Below are 18,305 nucleotides of genomic sequence, written 5' to 3' on the forward strand. Positions count from 1 at the left end.
TGGCTTATCCTGTCATAGAGAAGGGAATCAGCCTGGTTTGGTTAAAGGGTCAGGGGGCTGATTTACCCTTCCCCAGATGTATGTTTACAACTGTGTAAGATGGCTTGAAGCCCATGTAAAGTGTATATAATGGCTACCTATAAGTGGGTCTAACAGATCTTCATAGCACTACTGAGAAATAAGAACATTTCTCACTTATTCCTGTGACCAAAATATTAGAGGGAACGTACTAACCCCCCTTCTGGCTCTCTTGGTCTGAGCACAGTTCTCTTATTATGCCTCCTGCATGGCACCCAGCAGCCATGGTCCAAAGTAGCCTGTCAGGAGACCTTACCAGCGTCATTAGCAAGGAGGCGCTGCAGCAGTTACACACTCCATCCAGAGGAGGGAGACCATGCCTCCAGGTGCCTGTGGAAGAGCCTGGTTGGGGGTAGTAAGGCCCTCATACACCTGGGGGCACCACATTGCGACCCAGCAGCCATGGTCCAAAGTAGCCTTTCAGGAGAACTTATCAGCGTCACCAGCAAAGAGTACTGCTGTACATGGCACCCTACAGGGCACTGCTGCTTTACATGGTACCCTATGTTCCCTACGGGGTACTACTGCCGTACATGGCACCCTACGGGGCACTACTGCCGTACATGGCACCCTACGGGGCACTACAGCCGTACATGGCACCCTACGGGGCACTACTGCCGTACATGGCACCCTACGGGGCACTACAGCCGTACATGGCACCCTACGGGGCACTACTGCCGTACATGGCACCCTACGGGGCACTACTGCTGTACATGGCTCCCAACGGGGCACTACTGCCGTACATGGTACCTTACTGGGCACTACTGCTGTGTATGGTACTCTACGGGGTACATGGCACCTTACTGGGCACTACTGCTGTGTATGGTACTCTACGGGGCACTACTGCCGTACATGGTACCCTACGGGGCACTACAGCCGTACATGGCACCCTACGGGCACTACTGCCGTACATGGCACCCTACGGGGCACTACTGCTGTACATGGCAGCCTACGGGGCACTACTGCTTTACATGGCACCCTACGGGGCACTACTGCTGTACTTGATACCCTATGGAGCACTATTGCTGTACATAGTACCCTACGGGGCACTACTGCTGTAGTGTGTGGGCACCCATGTCCTTATGCTGGGTACAGAGGACATAGAGATGCCATATAATTATACAGAGTGGGAGCAGTGCTGGCGGACACCAAGGTCATGTGAAACGCACAGAGCGGAAATCAGGTGGAACGCACAGAGCGGAAGTCACGTGTACCGCACAGAGCGGAAGTCAGGTGGAACGCACAGAGCGGAAGTCAGATGGAACGCTCACCCAGGAAGTCGAGGAGGAACGCACAGAGCGGAAGTCAGATGGAACGCACAACCAGGAAGTCGGGGAGGAACGCACAGAGCGGAAGTCGGGTGTGTAACATCCTCCGGGTGAGGAGGCGGCGTCTGGCTGGCGGTAAGTAGCTGTTGCACATGTCTGCTTGCGGTGTGGTCATTTATGTATAACATAGGGGCAGATAATGAGGTATAGGGGGGAGGGGGGAAATGAGGATGTGTCCTTCACACTATATATTCCCCCCTCACATCCAGCTATCACTGTATGATGGGGGGCTATGAGGATGTGTCCCCCACACTATATATCCCCTCCTCACCCAGCCATCACTGTGTGATGTACAGTGTACTTTGTATGGCCCCCCTCACTTAGAGTACACAGTATATTATCCACATTAGGGGAGGGGGGGGGGGGTTATTTGGGGTTGCAGCTACACCGCCATTATCGCGCGTTAGAGATTAGAGACATTGAGATTACATTGACAGATCTGAATGGCCCCTGATCCTCAGGTAGTGTGACCAATGGTTTTTGCCAGTTGTATAGATATGAGGTACATGAATAAAACCAGAGGGCGCTAAACATATTAGGACATAAAGCACTTTGTAGAAACACTTTATAAATGGTGGTCAAAGTTCATGTCCCGAATTTGATGAGGATTCTCTCCTTAAACGGGTATCGTCCCAGTAGATAGGAGAAAAGTTCTTCTTCTTTGACCAACAATAATGTCCCAAATGAGGAGTGAAGGTCTCTAGAAAAAAGTGTTACCCAAAGTGTCACCAAAAGAAACGGCCAATTAACCTAGTATTAATATATAGAAGAATAATTTACACAAGTATAAAATTGCTTATATGACATAAAAAGGAATGTCAACCACCTACGCCAATGAAGGATAGATGTAGTAACCCACCAACGCCCTTATACACGTGAGCTAAATGGCAATGACTTCTGAAATGGCGGACGGGTATGGCACCCTTAGAATAACCCTACGCGTTTTGTCCTTCAAGGAGGACTTCTTCAAGGGTACAATCAGAATGAGAAAATATATATGCATAATAGGCAGCAATTCTCTACATGTTTCACTGGGCAAAATTAATTTGAACCAGCGAATGTAGCTTAAAACTCACTAGCCGCGTGATTCCGGTGATATCAATATATATTTATCCATGCTGATTGTACCCCTGAAGAAGTCCTCCTTGAAGGACGAAATGCGTAGGAAATTATAAGGGTGCCATAACCGTCCGCCATTTGAGGTCCCCGCTATGGCGCTTAAGCCCATAAGGGCGTTTGTGGGTTACTACATCTATCCTTCATTGGCGTAGGTGGTTGACATTCCTTTTTATATCATATAAGCAATTTTATACTTGTGTACATTTTTTAAGAATAAAATTCTTCTTCTATATATTAATACGAGGTTAATTGGCCGTTTCTTTGGGTGACACTTTGGTGAGCAGGTTTTTTCCAGAGAACTCCTCCTTTGGGACATTATTGTTGATCAAAGAAGAAGAACTTTTCATTATCTATTGGGACGGTGCCCATTTAAGGAGAGAATTCTCCTCAAATTCGGGACACAAACTTTGACCACCATTTCTAAAGTGTTTGTATATGGTGCTTTTTGTCCTATTATGTTTAGTTCCCTCTGGTTTTATTCATGTACGTTATGTCATTAGTGCCCACTAACAAGGGTTCCACTGTGAGGTACTGCTGTATTATTTGTGGCTAATAGTAGGAGATAAAGGTATTTTTTGCTGTTGATAATAATATGAGGATTTAGGAAGCTGTAATGGACTTTGAGGGAGCCCAAGAGCTGGAGCTTCTGTTATAGTCGTGTTCAGTGTAGGAGCATCAGCAGCACAAACTCAGAACATGGGGTACACAAACCCTTTACAGTACAATAGGAATGCCTGCGATTTATCTGCGAGTGTATGTAGTGATCTTTGGTGTTTCCCCCAATACACAGGATTACACAGTAGTGAGGAAGTCATCCGGTGAGTGTGAGGCACCCAGCAGACGTTCCCATGTGTCAGGAGAACTGAGCAGGACCCAGAGCCACATCACGGTGCCTCCACCTCACTCACTGATACATGAGAGACACAATGACCAGAAGATCCTGGATCTCACCAACAAGATCATTCAGCTGCTGACTGGAGAGGTGAGTGCTGGGAATGGGACATTATACAGTAACACCGGGGGATGTGTCTGGGTGATGACTGGAGAGGTTACTGCTGGGAATGGGACATTATACAGTAACACCGGGGGATGTGTCTGGGTGATGACTGGAGAGGTGACTGCTGGGAATGGGCCATTATACAGTAACACCGGGGGATGTGTCTAGGTGATGACTGGAGAGGTGACTGCTGGGAATGGGACATTATACAGTAACACCGGGGGATGTGTCTGGGTGATGACTGGAGAGGTGACTGCTGGGAATGGGACATTATACAGTAACACCGGGGGATGTGTCTGGGTGATGACTGGAGAGGTGACTGCTGGGAATGGGACATTATACAGTAACACCAGGGGATGTGTCTGGGTGATGACTGGAGGGGTGATTGCTGGGAAAGGGACATTATACAGTAACACCGGGGGATGTGTCTGGGTGATGACTGGAGAGGTGACTGCTGGGAATGGGACATTATACAGTAACACCAGGGGATGTGTCTGGGTGATGACTGGAGTGGTGACTGCTGGGAATGGGACATTATACAGTAACACCAGAGGATGTGTCTGGGTGATGACTGGAGAGGTGACTGCTGGGAATGGGACATTATACAGTAACACCAGGGGATGTGTCTGGGTGATGACTGGAGAGGTGACTGCTGGGAATGAGACTTTATACAGAAACACCAGGGGATGTGTCTGGGTGATGACTGGAGTGGTGACTGCTGGGAATGGGACATTATACAGTAACACCCGGGGACGTGTCTGGGTGATGACTGGAGAGGTGACTGCTGGGAATGGGACATTATACAGTAACACCAGGGGATGTGTCTGGGTGATGACTGGAGAGGTGACTGCTGGGAATGGGACATTATACAGTAACACCAGGGGATGTGTCTGGGTGATGACTGCTGGGAATGGGACATTATACAGTAACACCAGGGGATGTGTCTGGGTGATGACTGGAGAGGTGACTGCTGGGAAGGGGACATTATACAGTAACACCAGGGGATGTGTCTGGGTGATGACTGGAGAGGTGACTGCTGGGAATGGGACATTATACAGTAACACCAGGGGATGTGTCTGGGTGATGACTGGAGAGGTGACTGCTGGGAATGGGACATTATACAGTAACACCAGGGGATGTGTCTGGGTGATGACTGGAGAGGTGACTGCTGGGAATGGGACATTATACAGTAACACCAGGGGATGTGTCTGGGTGATGACTGGAGAGGTGACTGCTGGGAATGGGACATTATACAGTAACACCAGGGGATGTGTCTGGGTGATGACTGGGGAGGTGACTGCTGGGAATGGGACATTATACAGTAACACCAGGGGATGTGTCTGGGTGATGACTGGAGAGGTGACTGCTGGGAATGGGACATTATACAGTAACACCAGGGGATGTGTCTGGGTGATGACTGGAGAGGTGACTGCTGGGAATGGGACATTATACAGTAACACCAGGGGATGTGTCTGTGTGATGACTGGAGAGGTGACTGCTTGGAATGGGACACTACACAGTAACATCAGGGGATGTGTCTGGGTGATGACTGTATCATTGTGTGTGTCAGGTTCCTATAAGGTGTCAGGATGCACTGTCTATGTCTCCATGCAGGAGGGGGAGTATATAGAGGAACACAGGGGTCTATACAAGGACGTGATGATGGAGAATAACCGGCCCCTCACATCACTGGGTAAGAGGAGACTGTCATTTATTGTACAGGGTAGAGCATGTATGGGGACCCCCTAAATACACACATCACCTGATAATAACATATATACAATGTGCTCAGTCACTGTGTGTCTCCTACAGATGGACCCAGTAACAGAAATACCCCAGAGAGATGTCCCCGTCCTCTGCATTCACAGGAGGATCAGGTAGGTGCGATTTAGGTTCTCACCAATATTCCACAGTGACTGCCACTATATGATCTGTAGAGAAGCTGTGTGTCTTATACACTGATATGATACTATATAATCTCCATTAATGATATCAGACATTAATTACATGTTATTTTGCTATTCTGTTGGTTATTTAGGCTGAAAATCTGACTGATCTTAAGATTGAAGTTTTAGACGGAGAAGAAGATACGTATGTGACTGATATAAAGGTAGAAGATATAGAGGGAGAAGAGACGTATGTGACTGATATAAAGGTAGAAGATATAGAGGGAGAAGAGACGTATGTGACTGATATAAAGGTAGAAGATATAGAGGGAGAAGAAGAGACGTATGTGAGGGGTGATCAGCAGTGTAAGGAGGAGGAAATCCCTACAGATATCAGCACAGGTGAGTAATAAACACATATTACAGAAGAGTCACATTTTCTCCTTGCTCACATGCTACAGCAATCTATTATACCCTCCTCTGTCAGTACAAACTAATAATGGAAATGTATCTGCCCAGTGGGGGAGTCAGGAGCCATCAGTCCCTATTATACTCCTGCTCTCCCCCTCACATCATGTCACTGTGTGTTACCAGCCCAGAGATCTGACCAGTCTCCTCCCCACACTCTCTGGTGTATCTCATACATCAGGAGCCATCATCCCCTATTATACTCCTGCTCTCCCCCTCACATCACGTCACTGTGTGTTACCAGCCCATAGATCTGACCAGTCTCCTCCCCACACTCTCTAGTGTATCTCATACATCAGCCCCTATTATTTTCCTGCTCTCCTCCTCACATCATGTCACTGTGTGTTACCAGCCCAGAGATCTGACCAGTCTCCTCCTCACACTCTCTGGTGTATCTCATACATCAGGAGCCATCAGCCCTATTATACCTCTGCTCTCCCCTCACATCATGTCACTGTGTGTTACCAGCCCAGAGATCTGACCAGTCTCCTCCCCACACTCTCTGGTGTATCTCATAGATCAGGAGCCATCAGCCCCTATTATGAGACAAGCCGTACACTGGCAAACAGCTGCCTATGTTATTACATATGGAATTATGCATGTTGTTGTTGTGTTATGTGACGTGAAGATATTAGATCACAGGCCGTGTGACTTACTGCACCTACCCTCGTACATAAGTGCACTGACCAGGGTTGTTCTTCATGTATTGGAAGTCTGGTAAGGAAAAAACCACACCCTTCAGGAAGAGGAGACTTCTTTCCAGCAGACACTGGAACTGGACACCCCCACATGCTCCTCATTTCCAATGCCCCCTTACCAAGGTCTTTTCCATTGTGCAATTATAAAGCATAAAACTCAGGGTAAAGAACCTCTACTTTTGCTCACCACTTCACAAGAATTCCTGCACTTATTTCCAAAGTAGAAATTCCAGACTAGCATGAAGTTGTAGAACTAGTTCAGCAGGGCTATTGCCTCGTCGGCAGACTTGGTGCCAGCTCTTCTGAAACCATCACCCATTAATCATTTGGACCTGTTGGGACTTCTTCCCTAATCCTTTGATTGTAGACTAGCTTTTTTGGAGGCCATGAAGACAATTGGAAAAGTTAATAACACAGTCCTGTGTCCTTCACCCATCGAGGACGCTGGAGACAGTTGGGTTCCGTAGTTGAAGGGCGGAGCTTGAACACTTTGAAAACTAGCACTTTAACTAGGGTTTCTCCTCATACACCTCAACCGGCCACTACTGAGACCAGGTTTTTTTTGTAAGCTCTCCTAGAAATGGGAAGATCAGATTGTTTGCCAGTTCAAAGCTAATATTTCGCATTCTCAGGTCAGATCTGAGGGACATCTGTACTGCATGTGAACTTCAGACTCAGTTGTCTGTTGGGTCTGTCATTGATCGGGGGGGATCCAGGTTGTGTGAAATCTCTCACTCAAGCAGTATCTGATCTCTAACAGTTGGAAGTTAGAAGAGAGCAAAAGCCAGACTTTCAGGCTGCTTCCATATTTTCCCGAGTGGAGTCAACAGCCTAGGACCTGGTGGGTTCAAGTGAACCTGTTTGGTCTCACGGTCTTGCCCAAAGATTTATCTCAGGGAAAGTGCCTGGAGACAGATTCCACCTCTACTGTCCAGAAAGGTCCATGCCAGTGCATCTACTGTCCTGGGAAGGGCCGGTTTCTGAGTTCTATTCTTTGGAAGGAGTGAAGAAAGGAGGATCTGATCTATATATTATGTTTTGGAAGAGGATCATGACGTAGTCAGGTGGTGAGGCTTTGGTCAGGGTAGTGAGAGAAGTACTTCAGATTCATGGTGAGGATTGTAATGTACCAAATATTACTGTTACAAAAGGAAGAATAAACAGTTTGTTGCATTTCCATCTTTCCTGGAGTTAGAATAACTTCTTGGGTTTGCACAGCTAGAAAATTGAAGCCTTTTAAGAAGCTTAAGTCTCTTTACCCACTGGCTGTGGTAGATAAAAGTAAGGGGGAAATTCCTCCAAAGGTTGATTCAAACAATATCCCTAATGCAGGGTCTATGAAGAATAGTTCAGAAAGGAGAATTAGTGGGTTCCTTAAATCTATTACATAGCTACCTATACCTATCTTAGCATCAGCCTGATTTATTAAAGGCAGTGGAATGCTATCCAGTTGGTCTCCACTCTGGTTCTCCGAGGACAGATCTGCTTTCATATTTGGAGCAGATTGGAGAAGCATTGGTTTACATGGAGAGATAGCCATTGATTCATCAAGCATGGTAGGGCACCAATTTCGGCTGCTACAGTCACAGAATATAAAGCAGTTTTTCTGTGTTCTTGGCAGGCTGATAAAGGGTCTTTAGAAGCTCTTCCTTTTGCTGATGGAATTTTTGTATGTCCTAGAGTAAGAAAATATAATGTCCCTGACTACTGGGGTAAAAGTTCTCTCCTTTCTTCATCTGCTTCTTGGTCTACTAGGAATAGTTTGGCCTTCTTTTAGCCTCTTCTATGTCCATGGTAGAAGCAGAGAATAGGCTGGTTCTAAGGCCTAAGTCCCAGAGATCCAGGGCAGGCAGACCTGGGCTACTTGACGCCCATGCTCTACACCCGCAGTCAAGTAGAAAGCCTGGGCAGGCAGGAGGCCTATTTTGGGGCGCCCATAGTAGACCTGGTGAGTCTCACTCTAGACCAATTTTTAAGAACAGGATTACCAGCAGATCCAGGGAAACATCTGGCTCTACAGGGAGCAATTAAGACGTTCCTTTTGGCAAGATACATTCTGGTGCCAGAGGGTTGGGGTTTAACTCAAATCTGTTTTTGGTTCACAAGCTGGACAGTTCTCTCTGGCCCATTCTAAATTTTAAAGTCTCTCAATATTCATCTTTAGGTGGACCATTTTAAAATGGTTTCACTCAGGTCTATAATCCACATCATGAAATGGGGAAGTTTATTATGGACATCAAAGATGCCTATCTGGGCTTGGGACATCAGTCACTTCTTTGATTTGAGATATATTCACTGTAAAACTAGTTTATGGCTTTTTTTTGGTATTATTACCAAAATTATGACAACTGTTCTTTGGTACAAAGGAGTAACCGTTATCCCTTAATTATACAACCTTTAAATAAATCAATATCTCCAAAAGTTCTGTTGGAACATGAAAGAAACAGAACTGCCGGAATCTCATGGTTGGATTTTAAATAATTCCAAATCTAATCTGGTTCTGTCTGAGAGGAGACTCTTCCTTGGCATGCTGCTGGACACCAGATTACTGAGGGTGTTTCTCCCACACGACCATTACAGAAACTGGGAATGATACTGCCGATAATGAAGATGTTGGTACACTTTTGCATAAGCGTGCTGCGGAAAATGGTTTCTACTTTCAGAGCGATCCAGTTTGCCGAGTTTAATTTTCTCTGGTCTTCCAGATAGAGATTTTTTTTCAAATCTTTTTATTTTCAAAATAAAATGAAATGGCAATGAGAATACGAATCTGAAAAAATTGAAAGTTTCTAGCACAGTCAATGTAAATATAAAGGCATTGAAAAAAGTGAGACTCAAGAAGACCGTAAAAAAGGTTTTTTTTACCCCAGTATACAGGCATGAGGAGGGTCGTCTGTGGCATAACGAAATGGAGTAGAGAACATATAGTTCAACTCATTGTTGAAATGAGGCATCTAGCTGCTACCAATTAGTCGTTTCAAAAATGTTATAAATGCGAGTTTGAGTAGAACCATCTACTGTAGATGTGAAATATATTATCCCCATTTTTTTCTGAAAGCGAAGCACACCGGTTTTAATATCTAGGACAGTGGATTTACGATCAAACATACGCCTGACCGCACTTAAAAAGGGAGTGGTCTTAGTTGCCCAATTTATCAGAAACGCCATTTTGGCAACAGTGACCACTGTTGTAATTACTGGTAAAATGTCCCTTCTAGCACGTGGTTCTAAAGACCAGTTTTCAACGTTGGCACATAATAGCACCAATGGATCTTTAAATTCATGTACTGAAAGTACAGTATTGATAAAAGACGTGTTTGTCCCAAAACTTACGTATCTTACCACACTCACAGAAATTATGAATTAAAGTATCCCCGGAAGTTCTGCATTTAGACAAATCCCTGTTTCTTCAGAAACCACATGCTTCCTTTGATGTTAGAGATGTATGCTCTATTGAGCACCGTAACATGAACTTCTTGTAACATCGTGGATTGGAGAACTTTCAAAGTTGAGTCGTAATACTTAAAAAGGGGGTTCAGAAGATTCCAAGGTAGGGTGGACTGGAGACCATTGTCCAAACCATCGACCAAACTTACGGTTGATTGAGAGCCAGGCTAAAAAAAAGTGCTGCGGAACATAATATTAGTTAGAATCTCAGTAGGGACCATAAATTTTGGTGTGCGTAAGAGTGCATCCGGGAAATAAGGAGCAAATAATGGCGTCTCAAGGGTGAAATGAGTGTAACAGCGAACAAGAAAAAAAATACTGCTGTGTCTAGAAAGCCAATCGGTGACCTAGCTGAAGAAGACAGCATTTCAAAAAACCATTCAGGTCTGGAATTGGGCGCATATTGGGGGTAAAGAAATATTCTGGGAAGGAGGACCTATAGGTAGTAATTCAGATTTATGAAAATTAACTTTAAAGCCTTCATATCGTCAGCATAAAGAGCCAGTTTTGACTCAACTGTAACCACTTTAATGCCAGTGAATGACTACGAATTACATAGAGCAATAGGCAGTGGTTCAATTGCAATAGCTAAAATCAGGGGAGATAAAGGGCAACCCTCCCTAGTCCCTTTAGATATAGGAAATGGTTGAGAGAGGTATCCATTCCTGGCTATCTGGGTGGTAGGTTCCTTGTAAATTGTAGAAAGTATGACTAAATTGTCCTCCGGGATCGCAAAGTGGTGCAAAGACTCATATAGATGGTCCCATGTTACAAAATCAAAAGCCTTCTTGGCATCAAAAAAGTGTAGTATTGTCCCCCCCTGTGTCCCCAGAGGACTCCAGCCCCTGTATCACTGACAGAACTCTCTGGAAATTTAGCACAGAGGTAATAAATCAAGTTTGATCCGTATGGATTATAGAGGGGGGAGCTATTTTGAGACGATCAACTAAAATTTTTGCAATTTTTTTTTAATAATTGGTGTTAAACAAAGATATCGGCCTATAAGACCCTGGTAATTCAGGGTCTTTGCCTAGTTTGGGGAGAACTTTGGTTATAGCTGAATTAAAAAAAACCTCGGCAAAACCCTTCCTGTTAGAATTGTATTATAGACACCCAATAGTGTTTCACTAATTTGGGGTAGAAGGATGTTATAATGCTCCCCTCCAGTCCCGGAGAGTTAAGAGATCTCACTGCCTTGCATACTTCTTCTGATGTAAAGTCCAGCAAAGCTGGGGAGATCCATGTTATCGCAAAATACCACTTTTTGAGTGTGGTCAATGGGGCTGTCTGCATAAAGGTTAGAGTAAAATGACTTAAAAATTCCCGAAATTTCTTTACTCGAGATCCATCTGCTGTTTTTAAGGATTTAATCACATCGCGGTACAGAGACCAAGAAGCAGATTGGATAAGAGACGACCAGTCTTATTTTGGGACGTTTATGGAATCTATAGTTTTGTTGATATTGAAATGATCATGATAATTGGATACCATAGTATCAAATGGCAATTTTGTATCAAAATAAACAGCTTTAAGGGTCGAGGTGGAAGAAGTTTTATAGGCTATTACTTTAGGGGAAAGGTTGTGAGAAATAAACAAGTAGTCTATCCAAAAGAAGGAACCATGCACAGCAGACAGAGAAGTATACTCCTTGTCTAAAGGATAGAGGGCTCTCCTCGCGACCATCGGGGCTTACGACCAGACCCTAGGGTAGGGTTTGGGCACTCGTAAGCACCAGGGAGCTTTCTGCTCTGATGGAGCAGGAAGCTCCCCACTGACATCACTGATAATGTCAGTGCGGCCTCCCACAAAACAGTAGGTGTTCGCAAAGGAACGCCTCCATTTTGGAAACCACCCCCCCGGCCGCCTACCAAACGGGGGCAGCTGTCGATCAACATCGACAGCCGCCCCTTTGGTAATGAGCTCCGGAGCGACAAGCCAAACGATCGAGTCGGTTACGAGCGCATTGGCGCTCGCGACCGACTCTGAATGAGGTCCTTAGACCACCCAGGTCCTACTGAACCATATTGAACCAAGCATGGGAGTTGTAGATTTTCAACACTATTATGGGGAAGTGCAAGGAGAGGTGGGGGGGGAAGGGAAAACAAACCTAGGAGGAGGGACATAAAGCAAAATATGCAGACATAACAATAGACATATATAAGAAAATGGTAGTGAGGATAAGCCCCCTAAAATCACACAGTGGAAGCAATAATGAGCTTCAGCAAATATGAACAATAAAAACACACATTACATGAAAGGATTAACTCCTACCCCGTAGCGGCTGGCAAGTAAAGGCATTAAGTAACAAAGCACACAGCCTGCATTAAACAATTACTAGTAGGAAATATTAGAGGACGTATCAAAAAACAAAGCGAGTATATAGGTGAGAAAAACCACACATCTTCAGCAATAGAAGAATGTTTCATATAGATAAAAGTAGAAACAAGGGAAGCCAGGAGAACTCAGCCCAAGGTAGTAGTATCACCACGGCATGGTGAAGTGGACATAAGCTTATTTCCTCAGACAAAAACGCAGTCGCATCTGTAGCCGTGGAAAAGTCCTGATATGAAGAGCCGTCAAATAATCTTAACCCGGCAGGGTATAATAACGCAAATTTGTGGCCACCTTTAATCGCGCTGGAGCAGATCGTGGAAAATTCCCTGCGGGCTCTGGTGACTTCTGCCGAGTAGTCTTGAAAAATGGATAATTCAACACTTTCCCAAACCAAGTTTTGGTGTTTCCGTCACGCAGCCCATATGGCTTCCTTGTGGGTAAAATTAAGACACTTAAAAATGACCACACGTGGTCTACCATTAGCAGCATCCTGAATTGGTTCCAGACGATGTACTCTTTCAATCACAAGATCTGTACAAACATCGCAGATATCCAATAAATCAGGGAGTGTTTGTCTCAGAAATGGAATAACGCAGGACCCTTTAAGGTTTCTGGTAAAGATCATCAATACTGTTGCACATTTGGTGTTTAGCCTTCTCTAAAAATTTGTGCACTGGATCTTAAGAGCTTGGATATAATGAACGCTAGTGCCCACTCTGTTATCTCTAGTGTCCACCCACTTATCTAATTGGCAAACATGAGACTTTACTTCTTTAATTGCTTGGGTGAATGTAGTTGCTTGCTCCTGTAACATGGGGCCCATTGTGTCCCTAATAGCCTGCACCATGGTAGCATAAGTCACCGGACTCTGGAAAACGCTCCAGGGACTCAGCTGCAGGGAGTGCAATGCGGCATCTCCTACCTGGGCTACAGGAGTGGCGGCCATGTTGGATTCTCAGCGTCTGTATGCACGCTGCCTCTGTTTCTTTTCTGGCATTAGTGGAGAGAAATATCTCTCCATGCGATTGTACAGCCTGGGGACCTAAGTGCAGCAAGTGCGTGTTGTGGACGCTGATAACGGCGGCATCAGAGGGGTTAGCTTGCGGCAGCATTGAGTCGGAAGCCATTACAGATAGAGATTTTAAACGAGTGGAACAAGTTTCATCTTCATTTGCTCTACCAGTTCAGTACTTCTTTTGACTGCTGTATGTTAGTCACTCCATTGGTGGTTGCCGACCAGAAATCTAGATAGTGGTAGTCTGTTTGCTGTCTGTGAATGGATCCAAGTGCAGTGGATGTCAGTCTCGGATTGGGAGCAGCGTTCCTGCTGTACGGATTGGCAGATGGTCTCAGCAAGAGTGCGCAATATACTGAAAGCAGCCCAGGTTTGCCTGGAAGGTCAAACAGAGAAGTTCTGGCTATAAAGGGCTACTGAAGTAGCATATTTGACTCATCAGTGGGGTACCAGGGTTACCCAGACCATGACAGAGACATCACAGATCATCTCATGGGCAGAAAAGAATGTTCAGATGTGTTCCAGTAGTACAAGGACAGAATGGGTCAGCTGGACATAGACTTGATGGGATCCAGGCTAAACTTCAGTTTAAGGAAATACTGTGCCAGCACAAGGGATTCACAATAAAGTTTGGTTGTCGTGATGGGCTTTTCTTGGGATACCCTCTGGTAGCCATGCTGCCGAGGGGTCTATAAAATAGAGAGAGCAAAGGTCATTCTAGCAACTCCAGATTGGCTAAGGAGGGCCTGGTACTCAGATCTACTGGGATTGTTGGTGCTCCTCTGTGGCATCTTCCTCAGCACACAGACCTGTTAAGCAAGGGGCTGTTCAGTCTTTCAATGTGATCTTGGTTGCTTTCATGGCGTAGTTACTGAAGCTGTGAGTTTAAAAGCCAACAAGTTTTTGGATATGGTAGTTTGGACTATGGTGACCCTGTAGAAGTCTGTATCGGGCAAAACATAATTGATCTGGAAAACCTTAAGATCTGGTGTGAAGGGAAAAGTGACCCAACTACTTACTACAAGCAGGCAAGGATACTCTTCTTTTTACAGGAAGGTCTTGATGCGGGGTTGTGGCTTGGACCTGTGAACGTTCAGATATCAGCTTTTTCAGTTTTCCGTAAGGGAAGATTGACATTAATCCCAGAGGCTCAAACATTCTCACATGGTTCTTCATGTAAAACCTCCTTGATTTCCTTTGGGACTTGAATTTGGTTCTTCAAGCATCGCAAGAGTCACCGTTTGAGCCATTGAGTCTGTAGACATAAGGTTGGTAACCTGGAAGGTGGTTTTTCTTCTGCCCATCTGTTCAGCGTGTAGAGCGTCAGATTTATGAGCTCTTTCATGTCATTGGTCTTTTCTCATTTTTCAGGACAGCCTTTCTGATAAAATGCCCATTCGCATCAGTAGCAGACAGGGCTGGCCACTATCTCACTTCCTGTAGTGTCTATATAGCATTTCATATGAGGAACAGAATACAGCATCCTGTACAGAAGACTACAGTCATGATGAAACAGGCTGTGTGCTTATGACATTATGTGTCGGTACAAGCCTGGCCACACTCTAACAACCTAGTGGGTAAGGATATGGTAAAGGTTTACTATGTAAGTGGCATTACCCAGAAGTCCAATCTCCTATATGAATGACTTTTCTCATAAAAATAGAGACCACCCACACTTAAATCAAAAGGAACATTATGTATTATGTCACTTATATCCTATTAAAGGTTTAATAACTGCTAATTTTTATTACAAATGCTGCAAACCCTAAAACACAGTTAAACTTAGTGTGAAAATATGAATGAAACATAAAATACAGTGTTGTTTTCTCTTATTGGTTTTACTATGGTTGCTATCAGCAGAACCTTTACTAGCAAAAGGGCCACTTTGATCGTTTGCACCCAAAACACGATGGAGGTGCCAGAGAAAACATTGGAAATCGGCCATGCTATAAAATAAGTTATGTCAGTACATTTATTTTATTTCCAGCAGATGGATGCACAAGCAAGTTTGTCCCTAAACAATATTTAATGTATCCAGATTCTAAAATACAAGAAAACATCACGCAAGATTCTCCAGGACAAAGCCAAAGTACCCTAAATGTACATCCCGATGTATCTGATCCCTCCGAGCATAAGGAATGTTCCCCTGATAAATCAGATATTGCTGTGCATAGTACAGCTTACAGAGGTGATATAATATATTCCTGTTCTGAGTGTTGGAAATGTTTCCCAACAAAATCACATCTTTTTACACATCACCGAAGTCACACAGGTGAGAAGTCGTTTCCATGCTCTGTGTGTGGGAAATGTTTTACACTGAAATCACATCTTGTTATACATCAGAGAAGTCACACAGGTGAGAAACCATTTCCATGCTCTTCGTGTGGGAAATGTTTTGCACAGCAATCACATCTTATTTCACATAAGAGAACTCACACAGGTGAGAAACCATTTCCATGCTCTGAGTGTGGGAAATGTTTTACACTGAAATCAACTCTTATTTCACATGAGAGAACTCACACAGGTGAGAAACCATTTACATGTTCTGAATGTAGGAAATGTTTCCCAACAAAATCACATCTTGTTATACATCAGAGAAGTCACACAGGTCATAAACCATTTCCATGCTCTGAGTGTGGGAAATGTTTTATACAGAAATCAGATCTTAATTCACATCTGAGAAGTCACACAGGTGAGAAGCCATTTCCATGTTCTGAGTGTGGGAAATGTTTTACAAAAAAATCACATCTTGTTATACATCAGAGAAGTCACACAAGTCATAAGCCATTTCCATGTTCTGAGTGTGGGAAATGTTTTATACAGAAATCAGATCTTGTTACACATCAGAGAAGTCACACAGGTGAGAAACCATTTCCATGTTCTGAGTGTGGGAAATGTTTTACAAAAAAATCACATCTTGTTAGACATCAGATAAGTCACACAGGTGAGAAACCATTTCCATGCTCTGAGTGTGGGAAATGTTTTTCACATAAATCAGATCTTGTTAGACATCAGAGAAGTCACTTAGGTGAGAAACCATTTCCATGTTCTGAGTGTGGGAAATGTTTTGCACAGAAATCAGGTCTGATCAGACATGAAAGAAGTCACACAGGTGAGAAACCACTTCCATGCTCCTAGGGGGGGGGGCGATTCAGTTGTTTTCCACGTTGCAGTTTTTAATGGGCGCCCAATGTTGCAATTCAATTGTTTTATGCCCCCATTAATTATTGCAGGTATTTAGACTGGGTTTTGCCATGTAAAATGTTAAGGTTGGGGCACCCAAACCGCTACTTGGGTGCCAAAAACCAAGTGCCAAGGATTTATCACACACATCTGCTCACCTCAGGAGTGGGTGAGCAGAAATGCCAGTGCTGGCATTTGCAACAACTGAATTGCTCTGGTGGGCACCCAGCAATACCAGCTGCAGGTGAAACAATTGAAGCGCACCCCAGTGTGGTAAATGTATTACGCAGAAAGCAAAGCTTATCACACATAACATCCATAAAATATCCATGTCCTGATGAACAAGAGTTGGGTCTGCAGCAATACTGTAAATATTGCAAATTATACCTCTAATTATACATAATAGACATGAATACATTTAGAGTTTGTACTTAAATGTATATTAATGGGCAAGTGAAAGCTTCAGACTAAAAGAGTATTAACATATAATTAAATATCCTATTGATGAACATTGAAACCAGGAGCAGTCTCTAAAGAACCGTGTATAGAACTTTAGTGGAACATTTGATTAAACTACATTTTATATGTCGTATACTTTTTGGGAATTTAGTGATTCCTGGATTTGAGGTGACTTTGTAGTGTGCTGTTTTGTTTATATGTGATGAACCTTTCGATGTATGTTTTTTATATGATGCTGAAATAGAATTTTGTGATATATACTGTATATATATATATATATATATATATATACATACATATAATACAGCCAATAAGACTTCTATGGAAGATAATTAGTCACCAGACCGTGGTTTCCAACGTTTCAAATTACTTTTATAAAATCTTTTTTCAAGGACCCTTTAGAAGTCCAGGACTGCCTGATGGACTGTATTATGTGATTGAGCCTATTGGCACTTACAGGAAGGGCACCTGGGTATCTGCTTAGGTCATTGGAGTGCCGGTTACATCAACCCCTGTAATATATATATATATATATCGGTGAAGATGGTAAGAGAGCGACAATAGTTCCTATACACTGTATACAATAAAAAAGAGGGTGTAAACAAGTCTAGTATATAAAGTGTCTAGTGCAAATGTGCAACAATAAATAATAAGCAATACAGTTTAAAAATTATATAAAATAGTGATCGTGCAAATTCATAAAAAGGTTAAACCAGCATGTAATTCTCATAAAAAACAAACACAAAAATACAATAAATAGAAAAAATAGGCCAGGTAGGACAGCATTAATATGATATAAATGGTTTTAAAAAAATTAGTACTCCATAAAGGTAAAAAACAGATTGAAAAGGTAAAATCTTATGCTTATCTTTGATAGGGTGTTTCAAGCCCAAGTTCATAGTTAGTAAAGCTTGTTAGACCATACTAGGGTATGTCAGCCATCCATGCCCGCATGTCACTTGCCTGTTACTTGCCTGTCATTTGAATAAACAACTTTACTTTTACACTTTAATAATATATTTGTAGACATTTATAATTGGATCAAAATATTTTTCCATATATCTATCTACATCTATCTATTCTATCTATCTCTGGGCCTGATTCAGACCCGGTCGCAAGCGCTGTGCGCTCGCAACCGGGTCGATGGTGGGCCAGTGCGCATGCGCAAGACGGAGCCGGCTCCGTCGTGCACATGTGCGAGACCCGGATAGCGACGGGCACTCCGTCGCTCCGGGTCTCGTACCAAAGGGGGCGTGCTGTCGATGTTGAGTGACAGCACTCCCCCTTTGGTGG

At 43.8% G+C, this 18,305-nt stretch overlaps 2 protein-coding genes across 2 annotated transcripts in view; both read left to right on the forward strand.

Annotated features, from left to right (window-relative positions):
• LOC148512048 (uncharacterized) overlaps positions 1-18,012 on the forward strand; it is a 140,692-nt gene extending 122,680 nt beyond the window's left edge. Inside the window, exon 9 of the mRNA XM_088482365.1 lies at positions 15,811-18,012. Within this exon, the coding sequence (XP_088338491.1) occupies positions 15,811-16,508 (698 nt within the window). The 3' untranslated portion in view covers positions 16,509-18,012. The remainder of the gene's footprint in view (positions 1-15,810) is intronic.
• On the forward strand, positions 1,786-7,581 carry LOC148512050 (uncharacterized). The gene is made up of 4 exons (XM_088482369.1): positions 1,786-1,867; positions 3,316-3,507; positions 5,335-5,399; positions 7,335-7,581. Exons 1-4 carry the CDS (start codon positions 1,850-1,852, stop codon positions 7,579-7,581), a joined length of 522 nt encoding a protein of 173 aa, XP_088338495.1. The 5' UTR covers positions 1,786-1,849.
• Positions 18,013-18,305: the final 293 nt, after the last annotated feature.

This window comes from Taudactylus pleione, unplaced genomic scaffold (assembly GCF_031769625.1).
Source record: "Taudactylus pleione unplaced genomic scaffold, aTauple2 ptg000285l, whole genome shotgun sequence".
NCBI classification, from domain to species: domain Eukaryota; kingdom Metazoa; phylum Chordata; class Amphibia; order Anura; family Myobatrachidae; genus Taudactylus; species Taudactylus pleione.

Coding starts and splice junctions, on each gene's coding strand:
- LOC148512050 (XM_088482369.1), top strand. Junction 3,508..5,334: donor TTCAGCTGCTGACTGGAGAG/GTGAGTGCTGGG, acceptor TGTCTCCTACAG/ATGGACCCAGTAACAGAAAT. Junction 5,400..7,334: donor TGCATTCACAGGAGGATCAG/GTAGGTGCGATT, acceptor GATCTCTAACAG/TTGGAAGTTAGAAGAGAGCA.